The sequence below is a fragment of the Chlamydotis macqueenii genome, chromosome 1 (assembly GCF_036417535.1).
Source record: "Chlamydotis macqueenii isolate bChlMac1 chromosome 1, bChlMac1.mat, whole genome shotgun sequence".
NCBI lineage: Eukaryota > Metazoa > Chordata > Aves > Otidiformes > Otididae > Chlamydotis > Chlamydotis macqueenii.
Window position 1 is genome coordinate 53,915,045 of NC_141556.1, and position 20,217 is coordinate 53,935,261.

At 44.7% G+C, this 20,217-nt stretch overlaps 1 protein-coding gene across 1 annotated transcript in view; it reads right to left on the reverse strand.

Moving 5' to 3' along the window:
• Window positions 1-2,967: 2,967 nt before the first annotated feature.
• Window positions 2,968-20,217, reverse strand: part of GRIN2B (glutamate ionotropic receptor NMDA type subunit 2B) — a 205,278-nt gene continuing 188,028 nt past the window's right edge. The window contains exons 10-13 of the mRNA XM_086740101.1: window positions 11,009-11,169; window positions 8,726-8,913; window positions 6,707-6,945; window positions 2,968-4,875 (exon numbers count right to left, since the gene is read on the reverse strand). Of these exons, the coding sequence (XP_086596227.1) occupies window positions 2,968-4,875; window positions 6,707-6,945; window positions 8,726-8,913; window positions 11,009-11,169 (2,496 nt within the window). The remainder of the gene's footprint in view (window positions 4,876-6,706; window positions 6,946-8,725; window positions 8,914-11,008; window positions 11,170-20,217) is intronic.

The following is a 20,217-nucleotide window of genomic DNA, read 5'->3' on the forward strand; positions in this document are numbered from 1 at the left end:
TTTCCCAGGTCCAAGATTTCTAAACCAAAGTAGCATTGGAGAAGTCTCTTAATGTCAAAGTGATGGTCCAACCTGAGCAGCCAACTTGATGGTTCACCCCACCACTATCAAGACAGGGTAGTGCCTTGAGGCCCAAACTCCACAGAGAGATGCTGGTACAGAGAGTTTATATGCAAAAAAGGACTGGGGGTCTTCCCATCAAAACATGAAACCCTGCTGGCAAGGCTTGAAGTGACGTTCCGGCGTCTTCCATTCATGAAGATAAAGGTGACAGGGCAATACGGGGGGCCTCTGGGGAAACACAACACACATGGTCTCTCTCTCTCTCTCTCTCTCTCTCTCTCTCTCTCCTCATTCATACGGCCTCGACCCGCGTAAACCGCTTCCAAAAACACAACCTGAAAAGTCATAGAAAACAAACAGAATGGAAACAAACTTCCCCTCCCTCCCACCCCACAACCTGAATATTCACGAGAAGAGAAACACCAATTTATACAAAAACGCAATAAAAAAGAAATATTTACAAATGAAAGGAACGCCTTCTCAGTGGCCACTGTCAGAGGCATCTGACAAGCTGCCATGTGTTCTGGATTGCAGATCGCTCTGTTAATTTGTTTGGTTTCTTTTTTTTTTTTTTTCCTTTTGCTTTTTGTCCTTGCGATGAGAGAAGAGGAAAAGAATAAGAAGTTCCCTTACCCCGAAGACTAAGGGGTGGCATTACAAAGACTCTCCCCTCTTCCCTCCTCAGTGAAATATAAGAAAATACTCCCCTCACCAACCCTGCCCACCCTCTCCTCATACTCTTTGACTTTACAAGCAAATCCCACCCTCCTCCCACCCCAGATTTAAAAAATAAATAAAATAAATAGGTAAATAAATAAAAGGCCTTTTGTTGGCTTAAAAAGATAAAGATAAGATAAAATCAACCAGGGTGCAGTGAGGAATGTGAGAGGTGGCTTTCAGCTCCAAGAAATGTGGCTCAGAAAGATGGGGCTGCCATCTCCTTTCAGAGTCAGTCCCCAGCAGTGTCCCTATGCCCTCAGCACAGGGCTCTCTCAACCCTCCCCCTGGTGAGCCATGGTCATCGAGACACTGAGACAGACCTAGGATAAGCAGGAGAGACTTTGCCATATCTATTAGGATGGGAGATATCAGCCCACACCCCCACTTCAGGAGGAAGAAGTTACATGAAACGGGAGTTCAGCTCCTCACTCCTACCATTGCTTCCTTTCCTTTAGTTTAACTTGCATCTAAAATGATACAATGGAAAGTAAAAAACACTCTTTTCGATACTAAATGCACCAGGAAAGCTGTCACTACAACTGCAGGGACGGGAAACCCTAGGCTATTCCAGCTTTGCACCTGTGCTAGTATCTCTCTCTCTCGCACACAGAGGCACACGTACATGTATACACGCATCTCAGCCTTGCGCATCTTGTCTTCAGCCCTTGGCACAAGCTTCTGTGCTCTCTGGCATTTATTCAAGCAAATCCCTTCCCAGGAAGACAAGCAGTGTTCTTCCCCTGTACATTCAATAGTAAATATACATATGTAGTTCCCATAGGTGCACACACCCTCCTCCCATTTCCACTTGTGCAAGGAGGCATTGAAACAGTCCACCAGCACCACCACCACCACCACACACACCCTTTCTTGGCATTTTTTTTCCTCTCTAGCATCACGCCAGCATTGGCAGAGGGCACACTATTTCTTCTCTTCCAACCTGCCAGCCAGGGTAGAGAGGGCAGAAGGATGAAAACTCTTTTTGCCCTGCACTCCTCACTGACAGGACATGCCAAAACAGGCTTGGTGTCCCCTGAAGTGACAGTGACAAAACTCCCCACCTTTCCCTACCCTTTAGCTCTGTTCCACTGTGTTTGTTATCCAGACATCTTACAGGATTGTGGGTTTATTTTGCTTTCTCCACAGACATTTCAAGTATAAAGTTATTGTATATACTCGTGTATAGGCTAACCCATCCTATACACTGCTCCCACCCTTGAAGTATGTCACAGCCACTGAGCAATTCACAGCTAACAAACCAACCCTGCGCCCCTTTCCCCAAACTCCTCACATTTCAGTGCAAACCAGCATCCTCTGTCAGAGATCCCAGGAGCCTCCTTGACTCCTGGGTTGCTTTCTCAAACCCAGACCCCACTTACTTTCCATCTCCCCCACTAGTCTGCCACAGAATCAAAGGCTATAATAGCCACAGTGAAACCACTAGCCAGACCTGCAGACAAGTCTTCTCCCCCTCCCACCACGCCCCCCAGCAGACAATTCAAAATTTTAGCTTAAAATTTCTCAGCATATACGCAAATATATATATATTTCAGCCCTAAACCCCCATAGTCTTCACAAAATAATGTAACAAGAACCTCAGTATAGCTAACATATAAGTGCATCATCAAGTTAGTCGTGTTATTCACCCTTCACTTTCTCCACATCTTCAAACACTACTCTTTTCTAGGCAATTTTAGGAAGAGTTGCCTGAGCAAGCATGTTTTCTTGCATGTCCATTACACTGCTTCTGCTGTCTCCTCCTGCCACACACACTCATGTGCATGCACATGCCCTTCTCTGCCAGGAGCCAGCAAGAGTGAAATGCTAGAGTCACTGCCGCCTCCCCCTCAGCCCATCCCTTCCTTGCCTTTTTCTCTCCTTCCTGAAATCACAAATGAGGATATCCAACTCCGACATCACTGTAAAGTGCAATGGCCAGGAATGGAGGAGAATGGGAGGAGCGAGAACATGGAAAAAGAGATAAAATGGGGAGGGGTAGGAAGGAGGAGGAGGGAGAGGGGAAACCAAAGAGGTGGCACTTGTCACCAGTGCTGCACTACTCAGAACTCCAGTATCCCACAAACTAAGGATGACCCCGGAGAGTAGCCGACGGGGTTGATCCCACCCCACCCTCCCACACTCCACATACACCCCCAGTCCCTCCCCGTGTTCCTCCCCTCTCACTCAAACGTCAGACTCAATACTGGAGAGTTTCTCATAAACATGCCCGTTGCTGGAGCCATTGAAAGCCCTGGGGTTTTTGTTGTTAGGCACACAGGGGTTGGACTGGTTCCCTATACAGATGTCCTTCTGGAAACGGGCTGGCACAGCCCCATGAAGGGCTGAGACCACCGGCTTGTTGGTGGTGACGATGGCTCGGAAGTCTGGCCTGGCTTTGGGCCCTCCTGCCACCACAGGCTGCCTGAAGAAATAAGATTTGCTGCCGTGGAGCAAGCATTGGTCATCCCCAAAAGTGGGGATGAAAGGGTTTTGGGTGACCCGGTCGGGGTAGAGCGACTTGCTGAGCATGTAACCCCCGCTGCTGCCGGGGTTGTTGTGGTGGTGGTAGCTGGTGGCGGGCACTGAGGACTTGTTGTTGGCAAATGTGGTCTCACTGGCTGGCATCTCAAACATGTGGGCGTAGGGGCTCCCCTCCAAAAAGCGGCCCTTGTCCTTGAGGCTGACGCTGCGGGGGGCCAGGGCTGAGTCATCCTTCTGCAGGTCCACAAAGGTATCGTAGGAGTGCTGCCGGCGAAGCTTGTTGCGGTTCTTCTTCTGCACCTTAGAGGCAGAATTGGAAGGGCTCTGAGGATATTTGGAGGAGGAGGTGGCACTGGTGGCCACGGGCACAGGGGCAGGTGGCTGGTCCAGCTCTTGGAGCGAGTTGTCCTCACTGATGTCGTACAGGTTGCCTGCTTTCTTGCAGGCCTCACAGCGGATGCAGGCCTGGCGGGTGGAGTTCTGCCCCACCACTGATGGCGTGTAGTTGTGCAGCTTAGAAGGGCAACTGCGACAGAAATTAGCCCCAGGCCGGTCCTCCCAGTCTAGATTGGTCAGATTCTTCTCCCACGGTGCCGGGACCCCACTCACAACCCCATGCTTGTGCTCGTTGCCTCCGCCAAACTCGCCTGAGCCATGCTTGTGGTGGGCCCTGTTGGTGCAGGATCCACCCCCTCCTCCTCCCGTGTCACGCTTAAACTCATCTCCCCGCTCTTTGTAGATATCTGTTAGGTCCACGTGTTCCCAATGCGGTGAGTTCTCCTTGGCCCGAAACTGGTCCAGGTAGAAGTCCCGTAGCCCTTCCTTGTCCCTGAAGTAGCGTTTGTGGTCAGGCGAGCGGGGCGGGCGCCGGCGGTAGGACAGCTCTATCTCATCAAACTCCCGCCGGGACTTGGCGGAGGCTGGGCGCTTCTTCAGGCTGTCCTTGTACTGCTGCTTCCGCCGCTTGGCTGCATTGCCCTCGATGTTGCCATAGGTGACCGTGTGAGTGGAAATGTCAGAGACGTCCGAGCGGATTAAGTCGTCATGGGCCCCGCTGCCCCCATAGCGGTCACTTTTGAAGGAGAACTTGCCATAAAGGTCACCCAGCTGGCTGTGTTTGGCAGGGGGTAACCCCAGGTCTAAGGGCTTCTTCCCAATGGACCGCGACTGGGCATTGAAGGGCGGGTTGTCACAGTCGTACAGCCCATCGATGGAGCTGGTGCTGCCAATGCTGTGGGGGCGGTGGTGGTGGTGGTAGTGGTCCTGATACACATTGCTGTCCTTCAGTTGGAGGTTGCCAAATGTCCTTTCCACCTCGCTAATATAGTCACTAAAGAGGTTCTCCTCACAGGGAGGATTGTTGTAGGACTTGCAGTCTGAGTGGGTGAAGCTGCGGCGGTGCTCAGAGATATCGTAGACCGATGACTCACGGCGGATAAAGTCTAGGGCACTCTGAGGTGAGCCATTGACCCCTGACAGGTTGGCCATGTTCTTGGCTGTTCGAAGCAGGCGGAGGATGTTGGAATGGGTGTTGTTCATAGTCGCCGTGGGGGAGTTCATTGCTGACTGACGTTCCTCAATGGCCACACCGTGGATGCAGCTGTAGATACCCTGAAATGAAAGAAAGCAGGAAGGTGAGTGGTCCTGCAAAGAATACATGACAGAGGACCTGGACTGGGAAGCATCCTGGGCAGCAACAGCATGTTCCTGTAGGAGAGCAAGGCCTACTAGCCTTCCGTCATGAAGCACAATCAAATCAAAAGAAATCAGATCTACTGTACCAACCCTTGCCCCTCTTTCTTGCTCCTCACATTTTTTCCTTCCCCTTCATTCCTCTTCCTCTGCTTTGCTTCGTGTCATATCTGTAGGATGCAGAAATATCTGCTTGCATCTGTAAGTTACTCAAATGTAGTAGGTGTAACATGGAATTGCAAATGGGGAAAATAATATCCTTGGGAACAAAACCATCAAGACAAATGATTCTCTGTGGATGAGAGGAAGAAAGCCTGTTTTGGCCCTTGAAATTCATCTGGACATCAGTGAATCAACAAGACAGGAGCTATCTTAAAAAGGGAACAGCTTCATTTGTCATAAACTTAGCTACATTAATCACCTGTACAGACTAGAAAAGGAAACAGAGAAAGAGCAGGACTGCAGAATAGGTATTTAGGTCTTTTGCGTTTGGTTGAGTGAGGTACAACAGAATTTTTAATTGCATTCTGTTAAATTTAACAGTGATAACAGGCTCCAAATTGACATCCCTGAAAGTGAAAGTCCTCTATTCAACCTCAAATCAGACAGCAGAAGTGCCTGATTCCTCTACATTTCATCCATGACACAGACTGTTAGCAAAGGCTACCTCTAGGAGCAGAAGGAAAGGGTCTCATTTATTCCCTGGCCTGCCAAATGGCGCTTGCTGATTGCCAGTTGCGAAATGGACGCCATCACATCAAGTTACCATGGTTTCTCAGCAACTAGCAGATAATTAACACTTTTTAAACTTTTCACCAACCTGGCCCAGGTCTAACAGATAACCCTAGAATGACAGAATCTGTACTAAGATAAGGATCACCAAACACAATCCCTCATCTCATCTCCAGACTAAACCAGGTTAGAAACTAACAATATAAAAGAGAGCCTGTGCCCTTGCGTTCAAAAGGCTTTGTCATTTCTCCTCAACAGTATGTTATGTAGCAATTATATTCTCCTTGCACAATCAAAGTTAATTCTGCTGCATCAGGCACTGAGGTCAAAAATGCAGAGATTTGACCTCACTTCAGAATGGATTAGGAAAAGAGACCAGTGGCTTGAAAGAAGAAAAAAAAAGGTCCAAATGGGACACTGCTAGTGACACTAATAGCAGAAAGATGACTCAGAAATGACTAGAATCTACTTTAAATGTAAATATTATACCCTAAGGAAGATTTGCATAAAGCAATTGCTGAGTTCATGTGGTTATTCTCTCTGAAGCATTTTTGCATGGTTTAAGGCATGACTTTTGGTTACAGACTTCTGACTGTCCATGATAGCACACTTCTAGTTAACATAAGGTCAGCTGAACAGCTGTAATATATAGGACAATGAAAAACCTTTGAATTTCTAATCATGTTATCCACCATTACTTGACTTACTGTCCCCAGATTTGTCCTTCTCACAACTCACTTTGGAGGAGCAGACAGATACAGCTAACTTTTCTTTATATTGCATTTTAATTTCTATGTGAAATTTCCATGACTATAATCCAGCAGAGACCAGAGATGTCACAGGAGAACATTAGATGCTCTTGCAACATTAACAGTGAAAAGATGCTAGCCTTTAACATTGCAGACCACCACAACATGCCACTTGTGTGTTAGACAGTCTTGGTGGATTTCACCATCTCCAGTACCTAGAACTGTCTGAATAAATCCTCTGTTCCTCCTCGCTAGCTAATGACACTCACCCTGCTGATGGAGAAGACCACACCAGGCTTGCCAGAGCAGACGCCCATGAAGCAGTGGCGGAATTGCCAGTAGAAGAGATGCTCACAGATGAAGGTGATGAGACTGAGGGCCATGGCTGCTCCCAGCATGTAGAAGACACCTGCCATGTTGTCTATATCCAGTTGGCTGCTCATAACCTCATTCTTCTCATTGTGACAAATGCCAGTGAGCCACAGTGCTTCCAGCTCCTCCATCTCCCCTAGAAAGACAGAGAGAAGGAAAGAAACAGGTTAGATAGCCCTCCAACAGTTAAAGAGTTCAAACTGGGGCAGAAATCAAGAAGCTGATCTAAGGTCATTTCCAGTGGCCATGCTCTTCTTCCACTCTATTACACCCATGAAATATCCTGACTGCCTTTCTGATAGAGGCAGGTGCCTCAGGCAGCGTCACAGGAAAAACAACAAGATTTTTCCACAGCCAGATATTAGCCACAAAAAGCTGTACCACAGGACATAGCTATCACACTTGCCAAATGACTCCAGTGAGATGCCGAGAAAGTTGTCTACCAGATGACTGAAGACCAAGCCTCAGAAACTTCCACTTTCATATTAGGTCAATGAAGGGAAAAATCAGTGACTGATACTGGTAGACAAAAATTATTCACTTCTAAATGAAAAGATCGTATGTTTCCAGCTCAAGATTCAAAATGCTGATTTTTTTAAATCAAGAGGTCTGATTTTGAATTTGTTTCCATCATATCCATAGCTCATTAAAACTAGGTGCAATGTTCCCAAAAATATTTGTGCATTTTTACCTCTTTTTTTTTCCCTTCAATTTTGTCCAAATTCAACACTTCAAAGCCCTTTGACCAATCAAAAATATTACTAATTTGTATCTGCTAGGAACAAATGTTCTGTAGTCTAATTTCATACCCCACTTACTCTCATTATGGTATTTTCATGAGGCGACAGAGAGAGATAAACACTCACACACAAGCATCTACTGAGACATTCAGAAACAAACTAATTTTGCTGGTTTGCAATTCTTTTCATGCTGTTAGGAAAGTTAGTTTTTCACATTTTCAACTTCCAGTTCAGTCACAAGGGGAAAAAAATTCCACATATTTATGGGGTGCCATAGCACAGTCTTTAAAGCTTTATGGAGAACTTACACCTTTTCCTGAAATAATATATATTAGGCGGTTTAGGAGACAGAACATCTTATCTATCAGGTGGCCAATTTTCTGCTAAAGTATATCAGAGCTATGTTCTTTCCATATTTATTATACCATATGTTATTTTCACATTTCAGAAAAAAAAAAAAAAGAAATACTTCTAAATAAAATAACCCGTGAATTTGATTATTCAAGAAAAGGATACAGCAAGATGTAATATGAAATGGAAAGGGAAAGTCTGGAAAATATTTTCTAGGAAGGAATTCCTTATCTCATGAACAGTTTTTTTCTTAATAATAGCAACTTATCTGTAAACGATGAGATAAACTAGGTAACTATAATGTTCTGATTAAAAATTCACTCCAAAATATGGTACTGAATCTTAAGTCCTTTTTGGGGTTTTTTGATGTTTTGGAATATATCAGTTAACTCTTTCACCCAGAAATATTTATCCTTTAATTTTGTAAATTCTGCATGGCTTGATCCTATCTATAACTATAAAGCATAGGATAAGCATGGGAAGTCCAGCATAATTAGTAGGTTTGGTCATGGTTAAACCTCAAAGGTAGTGAAAAGTTCACAAGAGAAATTCTGTTTTTACAGGACATTCCTCACACAAGATATTTTTCAAACACACATCTGAGCTGGTTCTATGAAGCCTTTAGTGCTTTTGACATTGCTTTTGATGTTACTGCTACCTTGCACCATCAACATTTTGGTGTAATGCCTCTAACAAGCCGTTGTTAATAATTTCCTGTTCTCAAATAAAATCTAAAGCACCAGAGCTAGGAACTTCAATTTTTTTACATGCAAAACTTGGTATTTCTTAGGAAAACTCCAATTTCCTCTTTTTCTTGTCACTTACCATCTCCAAAAAGCTGCAGAATGGCAAGGTCAACCTGGCGCTTCCAGCCTGAGTCCTTTTGGATGGCAATGCCATAGCCCGTGGAGGCAAACACTTTCCCACTCCCAATCGTCACCAGCTTGCAGCCTTCGTCTCTGCCAGCCATGTAGTTTAGCACTGCTGCATCATAAATGAAAGCATCCAACTTCCTGTACAGGTGCAAGAAACAAGAGGGGTATAGTACAGGAAAGACAGAATCTATATGAGTTCAAAGGTGCTCTCAGGTAATTAAGGCAGAAATGAACCTCTTTCAGACAGACTACAATAGGTTGCATCTTCAGCTTCATCATAGTTAACTAAAATCTGAGCCTAGAACCTGTTTACAGGTGAAGCTAGATTATAAATGAGGACTGCCTATTTCTTTCTGACTCTTCGATAATCATCATTTCTGATCTGAAAGAAAATTTGGAATACAAACATACTGCAAGATAAAGATGAATGAAGAGGAAGTCAAGGAGATCTATAGTCCTAAGAATAGCTTATATTTCTGCACTGCTTTTCATCTCAAAGGAACTTAAAATGCTTTATAAAATGTATCAATATTAGATAGCAAAGCAGGGGTTGGAGTAAGGAAAATATTATCTCTAATTCAAACTGCTGGCATGACTTAGCTGAGTAAAATGTATTTTTTTCAAATTAAATATAGCCAGGACATCATGTTTAACTCCTCAGTTACCGTGAAAAGCACTTCTGGATCTTTACCAATGTCAAGTGGCCACGATAGCAGGTTTATGGTTTACCATGCTGAGTAGCTCTTTGGTAAAGAGCGCTTAGCTGAAAACCACGAGAAAAATTCCATTTCAACATGGAGAAATCCCTATTATGGGTTGGAATGTGTAGACAGCACAACAGACTGATGAGAGCCTTCCTCTCACTGCAACAAATTGATTTGGGTGTGGGGGGCAATCTCAGGGAGCTGCATGTTCCACATAACCAAAGACAGCTGATGAGTAAATCCTCCCACTAGATCTGAAATGAAGCTCTTTCCGATAAAAGACCAAAGGCCTTTCACCTTGCACATTGTCACACCCACGCTATCTTTTCAATCCACCTCCTGCACATACATCTCCAGTATGGTGATTATCTCAGTTCAAGTGCATATCTGTGGGGAAGTCTGTCCAAGGGTGGATATGAAGCCAAGATGACATCCACCGCAAGTGAGGAGCTCTATTTCATCCATATATTTCCAGGACAGAGCATATTTATTTCCTGGATTATGACTGTCCTGGCAAATGTACTTTCCTAGGATGCCATCCAACAATGGTACAATCATTTATAATGGGCTGTGTGCCTCTGAACCTGGCAAGCAGGTTTAGGAATATTCAGTCAATCTAGTAATTAAATTGGCTGAACATCTTCATTCGTGCTTTGGAATGAACTTTCTCATAAGAGTGCAGCATAAGTGTAAGCAAGAATGTTTTTTTTCACTGGGGCTGGGCTCTGGCAACCAAAATGGTTAGCTCTGGAAGGAGGTCTTTAATTAGAAAGGTCAAATGCTGCAAAATGGTGTTTTAAGTTAGCTCCTTTACAGATTCACGGCTATTAAAATGGCTGTTCAAACCTACTTTTTGCTAATGATTTTTCCCATGTTTTCCAAATTACTCAAGGAAATGCTCCCATTTTATATACTTCCTTATTATTCAAACATTTTGTTCAGCCCTTGATACTAAAATATTCCAGAGAGAAGGGCTACTTCCAAACTATTTGCTTCAAGTACACCTTCCATTACACTGTATTAGCTAGTGATACACTTGGGTGGGATTAGTTTGACAAGGAATGTGTCAGCTTCCTGATTAACATAATCTTTTATACACAGAAGGAGGGAAAACAAAGGAATTTCCAGATGACAATATAAATGCTCTGAAAAAAAACTTTCCCCACAGAGGTCTATGAGCTTTTCCTGTGTATGCATAAGGACTCATCAGCATGAAATCTTGATGAAGCAACATCTTTGAGACTAATATACACGAGGCTACCATACACAAGGATACAGAAGACTGTCTTTTTTTTTTTTTTTCAAATAGTCTTATAAACAGAGCAAAACCAGAAACTCTTATACAGTTGTCAATAGAAAAGCCTAGGTAAGACAACCACAGAATTATTCTCCCGTACTGTGTGTGGTCTTGCTAAAGATAATAAAGATAATAAAGGTTAATTTTCCAAACTCCACAAAAAAAATTCCAGACAAGCAGGCAAAGAAGTCAGGTTTCTGTGGTGAGTAAGCACGGAAGAAGAAAGCCTCACCCAGTCTTCAGCGAGAACAGTGCATCATCCACCCCCCTCTGATTGAACTTCACCATGTAGCTGTGCATTTCAGGGTAGTTGTTGCGAATGTTCCTTTCTGTGCTGCCATTGGGAACCGTCCCAAAGCGGAAAGGAGGCGAGAAGTCATTGGGTTTCTGGAACTGGAGAGACAGAAAAAGAACATTTCTCACAATCTTTCGGCAAGAAGCAGTCATCTGAATGGGAAATACACTCTCCTCGGAAGGTAGGTCTGATTCTATTTTATTATTATGTAGAAAACATTATTGAGAAGATACTTTATTTCATTGTTTTCAAACACAAACATCTCCTGATAGTGCCTAAGAACCAATAAGTGAATCTGAGAAACCCAGTCTTTTTGTCCACTCTGGATTAAGCACAGAGAGTAGTCAGTGATCAAAGATTAAAAGGATGTTAGATAAAAGAAAAAAGGAAAAATGAAAGGGAAAAGGTAACAGTGGCTTCGGAACACAATAAAATCTATGTGCATTTTATCCACAAAGCGTCATTTAGTTTCTAGGAAGTATATTTTCAAGCTCTGTGGATACCTTTGCGCTTCCTGATTCTGACTGAAGTAGAAAAGTAATTAATGAGGAGAGATGTCTCTCAGAACATCTCACATCCACTTCACTAAACAAATGATCAGCTTTCATACTTTTGGGCAAATGTCCCAAATGAAATGCTATTAGTGGCTGCAAGTCACTAGTAACATTTGATGCCCAGAACAGAGCTGGCAGAATACTCCAAACCTCTTGCTGCTCCCAAGAAATGCATTCATCATAACATTCCCCTACGGCCGCAAGGCTGTGAGATTTTATATACTACTTGCTTAACTCAAGTTATAATCAATGCTCTCTGGGGTTTTATGAGCAGTAAAATTTAGATTGTCAATTATCAAGATTGCTTAAAACCTCTAGAACTAGCAGATGGGAAGAAGCACAGAATTGTAAGCCAGGAACTGAATAAGCAGTAAAGAAAAACCTCCAAAGGTAGGTTAGATGGAGGGAAGTCCCCTCCTCTCTTGATATATCAAGCAGTAGCTTCCCTGGTGCTAATTCTTGACTCCCAGTTGTGGCTGTGTATTTGGATGATCCTGAGAAGCACACTAAGAACATGCTAACAGTCAGACCAAACCCATTTAACAGCAACAGTTCACCTGGTATGTGAATGCATACAATCATGTACTGCCACCTTCTATAGTGGAAATGTGGCTGTGGACTATAGCTGTAGCTTAAAAAACATGCAGATGAGCCTTGTTTTTGAGTTCTGCTCAAAGCTAGCTTGGAACTTGGTCAACTCAGCTGAGGAGGCCACAGACACTAAAGCATTCACAACTTCTGAGTGGAAATCTCATTCACAACATCTCAGCAATAAGGCCAACCAGAAGCTGTGTGTGTGGGTAGATGAATGCACCGTTCACATCACCTGTTTCTGTGTACCAGTCAACTCATCTGGCTGTGCAAGGAGTCATCTCTCCAGTTTGGATGGTGAGATGGGGTGACTTGAATGTGCACACAGGAGTGTGTGAGAGAGAACACATGTCCTACCGCTTTAAGCCAATAGAAAATATCAGGGCTGTTTTTTGAAACACAGGCTTGCACATCACCAAAAAGGAAGTTTCATGTGACATAAAACAGTAAGGTGGCTCTTAGAACCTTGTCACACCCCCTAGGGATGAAGACAGACTCATAGCTATCGAAACCTGTAATGAAAGCAAACTTTGATGGGAGAAAAATCACTGCAGGATGCTGAAGTTATTCTTTTTTACCAAGCTGATTATAGCAGTAGCTTAGGGGACCCATCAAAAGAAGGGCACTGCCATACAAGAGGCAAAGGAACACAGTCTCTTCCCTGACATGCCAAAACAGGAGTTTGCAAAGTGAGCAACTTGCTTCCCCAGAGGTTTCAGAACTCAGCCCTGAGGGCAGATGGGGCACCCTCCAGCCTCACAAGAGCCCTCCAACAGAGTAAAGTCAGCAGAGCAGCAGACAGGCCTGACAAACATTGCTGTCACCTCAGCTTCAGCATGCTCTTTGGAGGGGCAACGGCTATGAAAGCCTCTTTCCGGACCCAAAGAGTCTTAAGAGAAAAAAAGGCCCCAACCAATGTCCATTTTACACCTCCACCCTCCATTCCCAGTGATACAGTCTCTAATTTTGTCTACTTCCATCACTGTGTCTATGAACTGGAGTAAGAAGTATTATGGAGTCCGGCGGGGCTGTGATAAAGGAAATGATCCCACCTCTGAGCTACTCTTTGTCCCCTCTGTGTTCGCAGGCCCATCTTAGCAGTCAGAGGTGAAAGGCTGTATATTTCATTTTTAACCTTCTGAGTAATCAATAGATAAATGAAAACATTCATTTTGAAATAAATTACTGCTTTTGGCAACTGGAAAAGCATGTTTCTAGAGAAGGAAGCCAGGTTGATGGCTTCTACAAGACCATATACTGCATATTCACTCATCATCCCTTAACCCCTGCTTATGCCTCATTCAGAACAGATCTGCAAATGCAAATTATTGTCCACATACCCACATGGACACACACTTCAATCATAGCCTGGTGGATGACGAGACAGGAAACAGTCTGAAAGGGTCTGCATGGGACCCACACCAGAGGTCCTTGGCTTGAATGTCCATGGAGCCAGAGTTAAGCAGCTAGCTTCTCCACATTTGAGAAGTAATAGTGATACGTGCATGCAGCTTCTTGGCAGGAAATGGCAGCTGAAAAATCCACATTTGCTGCTCGGCAGTAGGTGGGCATAGCTCAATCCAGGAATGAAGGGATCTGCAAATAGCTCTCCAGAGCCAAAAACTGCTGCATCTTTCTGAGCTCACTTCTGCCCCACACAGCTCATACTGAAGGAGCAAGAGGACATACAAGCCTTCCCAGAAAATACACAAGACAGATGGGGAAGGAGTGTGTCCTCTCTTGGCAACCTGGTGGAGGAATATGTGTGGAGGAACTGGAGAAGATCCATAAGGAGGAAAGTTAATTGGCACTGTTGTCAAAGAGCTCAGTAAGGAAAGCTGCTGTTTGGCTTCTCCCAAGGGCTGGGAGAGTGGGCCTGGATAAGAAATGTAAGGCCCAGGGAGGAAGGGCACTTAGGCAGGCTGATCTAGAAGGAGTCTGAGAGAGATGAGACAGGAGCTGAGGCACAGTGCAGGGGTCATTATATGGAGGTAGCCTGTGCAAAGTTAATCTCAATGTGTCAGTAAATATCGACAAAAGAATTAACCACAGATATTGACAGAAAGGGTAAGAATTCAGATTAATGGGAGAACTCTCCCACCATTTCATGAAAATATTTCTCCTGTCAGAGCCTTAAGTCATAACTATTCTATCCCAGGCATTTGCAAAGAGGAGCCCTGTGAGGCTCTGGCAAAAAAAATGGGGCAATAACAGATGAGAGGAAGATAAGCTACTGCACCGGTTGCTGAGCAAACCCAGCCACAGAGTCACAGGGAGCAGCAAACAAGGCTGTACAGGGTCTGCACTTGTAGGAGTCCCACCCCACACTTCCCTGCACCAGGAACCCTATTCTGCTGCCCAGCTCTACCTACCTCAAGGGATGACTGCCTGGGAGGAAAGCCACAGGACTCGGGTGCAGCTTTGCACCCAAAGAGCCCCAGGCAGTGGGGTAGCCTCCCCTGCAGCCTCCCGCTCTCTGACCATGGGGCCTCAGTTGTGAGATGCTCCCCTTGTACCCAAGGTGATGTGAGATACTTTTGCCCACAGGAGAAATCCTTTATGGAGCCAGCTTCACATCAAATGAGAGTGGGAGGTGGATGCCAGAGAAGGGGGTGGAAAGCAGACAGCAGGTGTGCCTGAAGGGCTGGGGTGGCTTTGGGACATGAGAGGCCTGTGTTCAAAGCCCAGCGGCTGCCCACCTCTTCAATCCCTCACTCCACAAACCGAAATCAAGAAGCATTAAGTCCAAATCAGACCACGGCTTTCGGAAAGCAACCTCTCAGAGTCAGAGAGCAGAAATCTTCCTGCTCTGGAGAGTGATAAACACACAGGCTGGGGGCTATTAGCACATTCAGAATGGAGAGCCCCTTTCCCACTCCCCCCTGCAACTCGTCATGAGAGCTGTCGGCAGCAGCAGCAAGAGCGGGTTTAAGTGACTTGTCTGGCAGAGCTGTTTCATTAGCAATTTGGAGCCATGCCGTGCAGAAAGCAGCATTGTTCTCAGATGTTTGAATATCAATCTGCATAATGAAACAGGTGATAGGAGCTCTTTCCATTCAGGCAGCTGCAATTGGAGGGGATTCAGGGATGAGGGGAAGGGGTTATGTCTAATTGGCCACAATTAATTTGATGAGAAATTTTTTTTCAATATATTGTCTATCACCAAATGGTTCCTACAGAAAAGCACATCTGCACTTATTTATCCGCCTGATGTAGGCCCTGTTTACACTGTAAAGTGTTTGCCAATAGCATTGAAAGCAGTTTCCCAAACTCAGCAAGCTCTCACAACAAAAAGGTTCTTTTTTATCAGTCGATCTACTTTTATACTGCTTTAGAAAAAAAAAATAATCTCCTGCTGGATAACATAATGAGCTGGCAAAACTTGGTGTGAGTGTGTGTGTGTGTACATGTGCAGTGCTTTACCTTTACACAGCTTCTCTAAGAGGGCTCCTTTTACTTTGTAAGGCCCAGACCCTCAGTTTACATTTTCTGCCACAGGAAGTTCCACAGCTTTGACCCACCAAAATAAGGTCTCCAGGTTTAGCTCCTCTGTTACTTGCAACTCCAAAAGAGCTTCAGCCGATGTTAGATACTCTGGGTTCAGTTCATTTGCCTGAGTGTTAAGTGCCACGTTAAGATGCCCCAGGGAACTTCACCCTCAGAGCAGGTCACTCATAGCCCCTGTGTCAGATTTGCCAGCCATCTGAGGGTATTTTGGATACTCCAGTGCACCTAAATTGGCTGTAGACATCCACATTTGCACAGCTGAATCTATCCACTGGACCACTTAGCCCTCAGGACTTCTCCCACCAAAAGTACAGGGAGCCAGGTGCTGTGGGTAGCAGGCAGCCCGAAGTGCCCACCACTCTCTTGAACTTGCCCTTCAGGGCATCAGTCACAACCTTTTGCACAGGCACCTATAAGCAGCAGTTTGCTTGCTCTTTTGGCAGCTGTACAACCAGCAGATATCTGTTGTGGCACAGGCCAAATATCTCTGAAAAGGATGGCATTTATTAGCGAGCTGCAACGTAAGATTTAGTGACATGAGGCTAGAAAAGCAAAGTTCCTGCTCGAGTGCTTAATTTTAGCACAAACTCTCTGCATTGCCCAAACATCCTTGATTGTCCCTTCTTGCTCAGGTTCAGCTGCTTGTCACTGCCATCAGCTTGCATCTTTCTTCATTGTCCAGTCAGGCTGTTTGCACAGGAGCTTCATCCAGAACTTGTTAAAAACTAAAGAGGAGGTCAGTGATTTTCAGGTCTAACTCCTAGGTAGCTCTATGCCTACACTGAAGTCTTGATAGACTACACATGTCTGCAGCAATATGTCTTGCCCTAGCTGTCTTGGTTCTGTATCCTCTGTTTCAGCCAGGAAATGAACTCCTTCACAGCTAATGGATTACTATCAAAGAGAGGAGGCTCGTCCTTTTGATATCCCCCAAAAATGTCAATTTTGTCCCCAGGCTGCACCATGAACAATGCCACAGAATCACAAATCTGGATCTGGCCTTGAGAAGAGGTCTGCTCTGCTACTGTATCTCTAGTGGGTCTCTACTAGACATCACCATTCCTGACAGCTCTTTATTCAGCCTGCTGTGGAAGATGGCTGGTGCTGGAGACTTCCCCATTCCCTGTACAACCTACGCCAAGGCTTTCCTATTGGAAAGTTCTTTCAAGTGTCTGCACTAAAGCCTTCCTGCTGCAATTCACCTACAATATTTTCTGTTATCTTCACTATGGACAGGGAAATCAGAATAGTGTCTTCTCTGAAGGTGCATTTTATGTTTTACAAGACTGTTGAGCTGTTTCTTCTCCATATTCTTGCACTGGGGCTAAAGAGGCTCGGTTTCCTCAGCCTTTCTTTGAAAGCTGTATTATCTAGACTGGCAACCATGCTCGCTGCTATCCTTTGGCTGTATCCAATAGGTCTTTCCTTGACTTTCCTCTGGTTGGCAGACATGCTGTCCACCTTCACTGTACCAAGATCAGGACCCCAAGACGCTGAGAGAATATTACACTAAAAAAGCTCGCAGCAAGACAATAAAAGCATTGCTAGTGAAAGTTAATGCTCATTATGACTCTCCTCAGTGCCTCTCTATGTTACATCCTTCTCCCTCTGCCCTTTAGTCTTGTCATCTGCACCTTACAAGTTATTCAAAGCTGTAACTCCATCCTCATCTGCATTCAAGTGGTGACCTGTTTGTTTCTGGAATGTCAATTATCACTGCCAGCACCATCTTTAGGGCTCTTACTGTATTCTTTTCTTTATCCAGCTTGATTATTCACATAGGCAGATCCACACAACTGTGCCCCATCACCTGTCCCAGTAGAGCAAGTGCTCTGCTAATTCCCAGCATGGAGCCTGCTCTATTGGTATGTTAGTGCAGGGCACTATTCCATTGCTACAATAGCATCCAAGCTAGGAGTGTGCCAGCCCAACACCATAGGCAGAAAATCATACCGCAAACCTAAATCGTGGCACTGGCACAATAATCTGTAAGGAGAGCAGACTAAAGAATCTGTGCTGCTCATTCCTCTAGTACTCATTAATCTCTTGTACAGCTATTTCTCAAGCTTCATTCCTAAAGCATCTCTCTCCTCTGCACAGTCATGTAGTTTTGGCATTTGAGACATTTTTTACTCCCAGGGTGGAACTCACAGCCATTTCTAAGTGAATACAAGTTTTCAGATCCTCCTTTTACCCTAGCTCTGATTTCCTCTCTTCATCTGCCTTCCCTCACAGTATCACCCTCCACCTCCTCAGCAGCAGCTGAGACTCCTCACAGCTCAGAATCCAGTCACCACATCAACTCTTCCTAATTGTTGCACCCAGCCACAGAAACCAGTCCTAAGACTGCAGTGGTAAAAACCCAGTTCCTTGTCTTTACAAGTCAAACAATACGTCTTGATTTATAAACAAACAAAAAAAAAAAAAGAAAAAAGGAATGAACAGCATCAAATCCAATATAAGTCTGTTTTGGGAGGGCATAAAAATATCTTGTGCTCCCACAGACTTTGACTTTGTGGTTTATCTTATTATTCAATACCCAGTGATGTTTCAAATTCTCTGTTCTTGCTTTGCATAGTGCTTTCACCCATGAATTCCTCTAGATAAGTCTGAGACAGGAGTTATCAGTTAGTGCAGCTGACTGCAGCAAAGTTGGCAAAGAATTAGCTTAAAGTCACTTTTAAAGGAAGGTGTAGGGTGGGTCAGACCCACAAGCAAGAAGAAAAATACCTGTGAATGTCTGGTGGTGAAATAGGGACACGTGTGGGTCAGGAAAGGGAACAGAGCAACCTAGGGACAATGCAGAGGTGAGGAGGAGCAGGTGAAAGCAAAAGAAAAGAGTTCAAATATAGCAACTTTAAAAATAGTTGCCCTTGTAAAACAACTGAGATGAAAGCAGGGATCCAATTGGTGGAAGAAGTCACCATCACATGCAGTTATTGCCAGAGCAATGCACACAGTAGGACTGTGCAGCCTCTTTGCACGCTGGATTGCTATGTGCAGACCTGCTCTGTGCTGCTTCTACACAGAGCAAAAGACTAAAAACCTTGGGCAGTGCAGTGTTGCCCCAAACAGATGGCATCTCAGAGGTTCCGTGTCTTTCATAGCCAGACCTACATGTGCATTTTGGGACCACGCTGCCTTTCTACTGACCCAGGCATTACGGATACACCAGGCCTGCGGGGCCCCTCCAAGATCAGACCATCACATGTGGACATGAGAGTCCACTCACCAGCAACAAACCAAGTGCCTTCTGTGTCTGCCAAGTGTGTGAGCATTATGCAGATTCTGTGCAGTCTCTCCACCCAAAATGTAACAATAAGGCTTTAAAACTTCCTCAGGACACATTTCACAGGCTATAGGCTTGAAGTCAGTCACACTGTTAGGTTTCCCTCAAGCTTGACCAGAGAGCAACATCTGTAGTGGAATCACTGAGCTTCACCAGTCAGAGACAAAAGCTCCTTGAACAGCCCTAGTATTAGTAGGTGTGGTATCAGATGAGCACAGTCATATCTGTTGCAATTAAGTGGGCTACAGTATCTTAGCTACAATACATTTAACTTTTGCTTGCATGTATGTAGAGGACAGAGATCATCTGTTTTTCCCAATATCAAATCAAGCCCTATATTCCATCCTTGGAAGTCAGCTTCCTTGGAAGCTAAACACAATGGGGGCAAAGGCACCTACTGAATAACCCCAGGCAAGCACAAAAAAAAGAAATTAGAAAGGCAGAAAGATGCCAGTTAGTACACTCATGTTAATATCATTACAAGTGTAGATGTTCATTTAGAGGGAGAAAATTAACTGATGAAAAAGACCTTGAGAGGAGAGGTGGCAGCTCACTACAGAAGAGTTGGAAATCTGCTTTGATTGCACATGAGACAGCTGGTTAACAAATTGTGAAACACACTGAGAAGTTCAGAGGATGTAGTTTGGTGGTGAAGCAATTCTGGTTTTCATCCATTTTCACTAAGAAAGGCAGGTCAGAGCCTTCTATCTTCTGAGCACTCATAGTAGTGAACCTGCTTCAGCACCTTGTATGTGGGTACCAACCACTGGGCAGTAAGGTGAAACCCTGCGCCAGGCTTGCAAACCTCCCAAAGACTTCACTGGGGCCAGAATTCTCATCCAAGTAATTAGAAAAGCCTAATCATCACGCTAGCGCAATTTCTTTAAGCACCTCTGTAGGCAGGGAGGCAAAGCAAAAAGCGGGGCTGTTGAGGGAGGGCAGGTGGGCCATCCCAAATAATGCCTTTCTTCAACTTTCTGCCTCCCATCTGCAAGCGCGTGACAGCAGAGGAAGGAAAATCATATCCCTTCCTTGTGAGCCCTGGGGCACTGGAGCAGGTACACCTGAAGCAAGCAAGCTTGCTGGGCCACCAAGACTCAGGGGAAGTTTGACTTTGAATAATCAAAGGCCTGGGAGAAGCAGGGCTCCTTTCCACCAGGTGAAGTAAAAATGCCTGGGAAGATATAATCTGCCAAAGATGTATC